Below are 2,035 nucleotides of genomic sequence, written 5' to 3'. Positions count from 1 at the left end.
CTGGGCACATTATTCACTCACATGGTCCACATGGCTATTTACAATGTGCAACAATCCCTCTTACTGTCCCATTCATTCCCAACTGGGGAACTAAAGCAGATGCAAGCAAGTCAGCAGCGGTGTAGGGAGGGCAAGTGGAAGATGGAGACAATGTAATGTGCTTGCACCCTCTCTCTCTGCACCTACATTAGAATTTGCAAAGGTCCTCATCCTTCCAGTGATGCAAGGACATGGTCCCCATGTCATAAGTCCCCCTCTGCCCCATCTCACCCTCACCTTCCCTAGGTCCCTGGGCACCCCTGAAGTTAATCCAAATGGTCCATTTTTATCAAAGGGATTTGCATTATTAATATGTAGAACTAAGGGCAGGGGCAAGCATGCCCTTAATGAAAATAAATGTATCTGCCACAAGATGTCAGTATACGTACTCCCACAAGTTAGCTGCTATATTTCCATACATGAAATATCAGAAGCAAAGGCTGCATACATCTTATATCCTGATATTAGCAAAAAAACACGTTCCCGTTCCTTCCCTCAGTAAAGAGATCAACCGATGCCTTAGGCCATATTTGATTAAATCCAGAAATAGAAGTGTGGTGGGTGACCTCCAGTCTCACCTAGAACCCTGTCCTCCCTTCTCAGCTTCGTGCCGGTGTCTCTCCTGCTGCGGGGTGGGTGGGGTGGGAGAAGCTCCCAGACACTTCTCTCCTCGCTTCCCTCCCTCTCACTCTTTTGCCCCTTGAGTATCTATCTTGACTCTGGTCTAGCCTGGAGAAGGTCTTCTTTCCCCAAGGTCACCCCAAAGGCAGCCACACCTTTAAAGGAAGAGAGAGAAAGGAGAACACGAAAAGAGAGAGAACAGCCTCTTCCACTGGACACATAGCCCTTTCCAGGGAGCAGGGAAGCCAAAGCAAAGGTCAGCTCCTGCTTACCTTCTTGCCATTCACAAAGAAAACCAACTCGTCAGCTGTCATTGTCAACAGGTGGGTCCCCTGAACTCCAGGTACCTCACTCCCAAGAGGCAAGGGCAGTTATTACTCCTCTGCCACTTGAAAAATACTCCTCCCCAAAATAATGAGAGCAAGTAGGCCAATAGGAGGGAAGGAGCGTAGAGCCTCCGGGGGTTGAGAGTTCCTGGCAAAAAGCCATCGGTTTGCATAATCGAGGAAAATGAAAGCAATCATTCACAAGCAAATCACACCCCCAACACCTGTGTCAAAGAGCACAGAGGAAGGCACGAATCAGCAAGATTATCAGCCTTGGTACTGTGCCACCATGGGTCTTAGGCACTGCCCCGTGGAACCTGCTTCATCCTCCCACTGGCTGACGACAGAGAAGGGGGAAGGGCCATTGTCAGAGTCAGGGCAGTAGGGCTGACTCACACCCTCCTTGTCTGCACTTGATGGTTCACCAGATATAGTTACAGCAACGCAGACTCAGCACTTACCTGCAAGGCTCATCCTTCTGGAGGAACATGGAGGTCACAGATGTGGTGCCCAGTGACCCAGATGCAAAACCTGGCATTGGACCTCAGCCAGTTACTTATCTCCTTCAGAATTCTGTGCTCACCCTCTAAATGGGCACACCAATGACACCAAAAGCAGAAGGCTGAGGGACATATGATATATTTTGGAAGCACTTTGTCAATTTGCAAAGAACTAAAATATTGATTACGACTGCTGATGTAGACTCAACAACACAACAAAAATAATGCTAACAATAAATCATTTTTGAGGCTTTTATTTATGTCTCTCAGGAATGTGCCCTTAATACATCATCAGAGTAACTCATAAAAATATTTCGTAATACCAAATAAATTAAAATGCACACACTACCTAGTCATAGGCCAAGTTAGCTTGGAGCTGAAAACCTGCCCTCGTCCAGTATTCATTAACTCCTAATGCAAACACACATGCGCATTGCCCACCCGGGCAGCACCAATGAGCTCTCTGCAGTCTGGCACCCAAATGGCCCTCCCAGTCCACACACACACACACACACACACACACACGCACACACGCACACACACACACAT

The 2,035-nt window shown here is 47.7% G+C and overlaps 1 protein-coding gene across 2 annotated transcripts in view; it reads right to left on the bottom strand.

Moving 5' to 3' along the window:
- The window catches only part of XDH (xanthine dehydrogenase), a 64,235-nt gene extending 63,085 nt beyond the window's left edge, over positions 1-1,150 (bottom strand). The window contains exon 1 of one of the 2 annotated variants that reach the window (XM_005886054.2): positions 933-1,150. In XM_005886054.2, coding sequence (XP_005886116.1) covers positions 933-974 — 42 coding nt within the window. In that variant the 5' untranslated portion in view covers positions 975-1,150. The remainder of the gene's footprint in view (positions 1-932) is intronic. The other variant, XM_005886053.2, reaches the window with a different exon arrangement.
- Positions 1,151-2,035: the final 885 nt, after the last annotated feature.

The sequence above is a fragment of the Myotis brandtii genome, unplaced genomic scaffold, assembly GCF_000412655.1.
Source record: "Myotis brandtii unplaced genomic scaffold, ASM41265v1 scaffold953, whole genome shotgun sequence".
Taxonomy (NCBI): Eukaryota; Metazoa; Chordata; class Mammalia; order Chiroptera; family Vespertilionidae; genus Myotis; species Myotis brandtii.
This window is presented reverse-complemented; position numbering and strand designations above follow the sequence as displayed.